This window comes from Apaloderma vittatum, unplaced genomic scaffold (genome assembly GCF_000703405.1).
Source record: "Apaloderma vittatum isolate BGI_N311 unplaced genomic scaffold, ASM70340v1 scaffold28542, whole genome shotgun sequence".
NCBI lineage: Eukaryota > Metazoa > Chordata > Aves > Trogoniformes > Trogonidae > Apaloderma > Apaloderma vittatum.
Window position 1 is genome coordinate 2,133 of NW_009705733.1, and position 705 is coordinate 2,837.

At 63.7% G+C, this 705-nt stretch overlaps 1 protein-coding gene across 1 annotated transcript in view; it reads left to right on the top strand.

Annotated features, from left to right (window-relative positions):
* Positions 1-705, top strand: part of PPARGC1B (peroxisome proliferator-activated receptor gamma, coactivator 1 beta) — a gene marked incomplete at its 5' end in the record, with an annotated part of 8,595 nt that overhangs the window by 950 nt on the left and 6,940 nt on the right. The window contains 2 exons of the mRNA XM_009865547.1: positions 57-179; positions 270-675. Coding sequence (XP_009863849.1) covers positions 57-179; positions 270-675 — 529 coding nt within the window. The remainder of the gene's footprint in view (positions 1-56; positions 180-269; positions 676-705) is intronic.

The following is a 705-nucleotide window of genomic DNA, read 5'->3' on the forward strand; positions in this document are numbered from 1 at the left end:
GCCGAAGCTGCACTGAGCTGCATCGGCACCTCACCTCCACCGCCCCTTGCCCCCAGACCAACCCCTCCCAGACACCTGAGGAGTGTCCCAGCAGCCACCACCACTCATCTCCTGGCAACTGTGCCCATCATGAGGATGACAGTGACTCCAGCGAGGACTCGTTGAGCTCTGGCGACTCGGTGATCCCAGACACCTGAGGAGTGTCCCAGCAGCCACCACCACTCATCTCCTGGCAACTGTGCCCATCATGAGGATGACAGTGACTCCAGCGAGGACTCGTTGAGCTCTGGCGACTCGGTGACTCAGCAGAGGATGGCTCCGGCAGCCAGTTCTCCTGCGAGGGGGAGATGCACTCGGTGGTGGAGCTCATCCGCTACATGCACACCTATTGCCTGCCGCCACGGAAGCTGCCCACGTGTGATGCCACCCACCCCAAGCCCCAGCCCTGCAGCAGCCCCTTCAAGAGAGCCAAACCGGACTGCCCCACACAGCCAGGCCATGCTGGCAACACCCAGAACCGGCCAGGCTGTGCCTGGCAGGCAGTCAGCACCTGCAAGAAGCCCGGAGCATCCTTCTCCATCCTGAAGGAACTGCTGGCACGAGACCTGCTGTGTGATGTGAGCAAGCCATACCGCCTGGGCAAGCCCGTGTACGCCACCCTGGCCCGGCCGCCCGGCTCCTGCTCCCCTGTTTCACTGGCCCAGG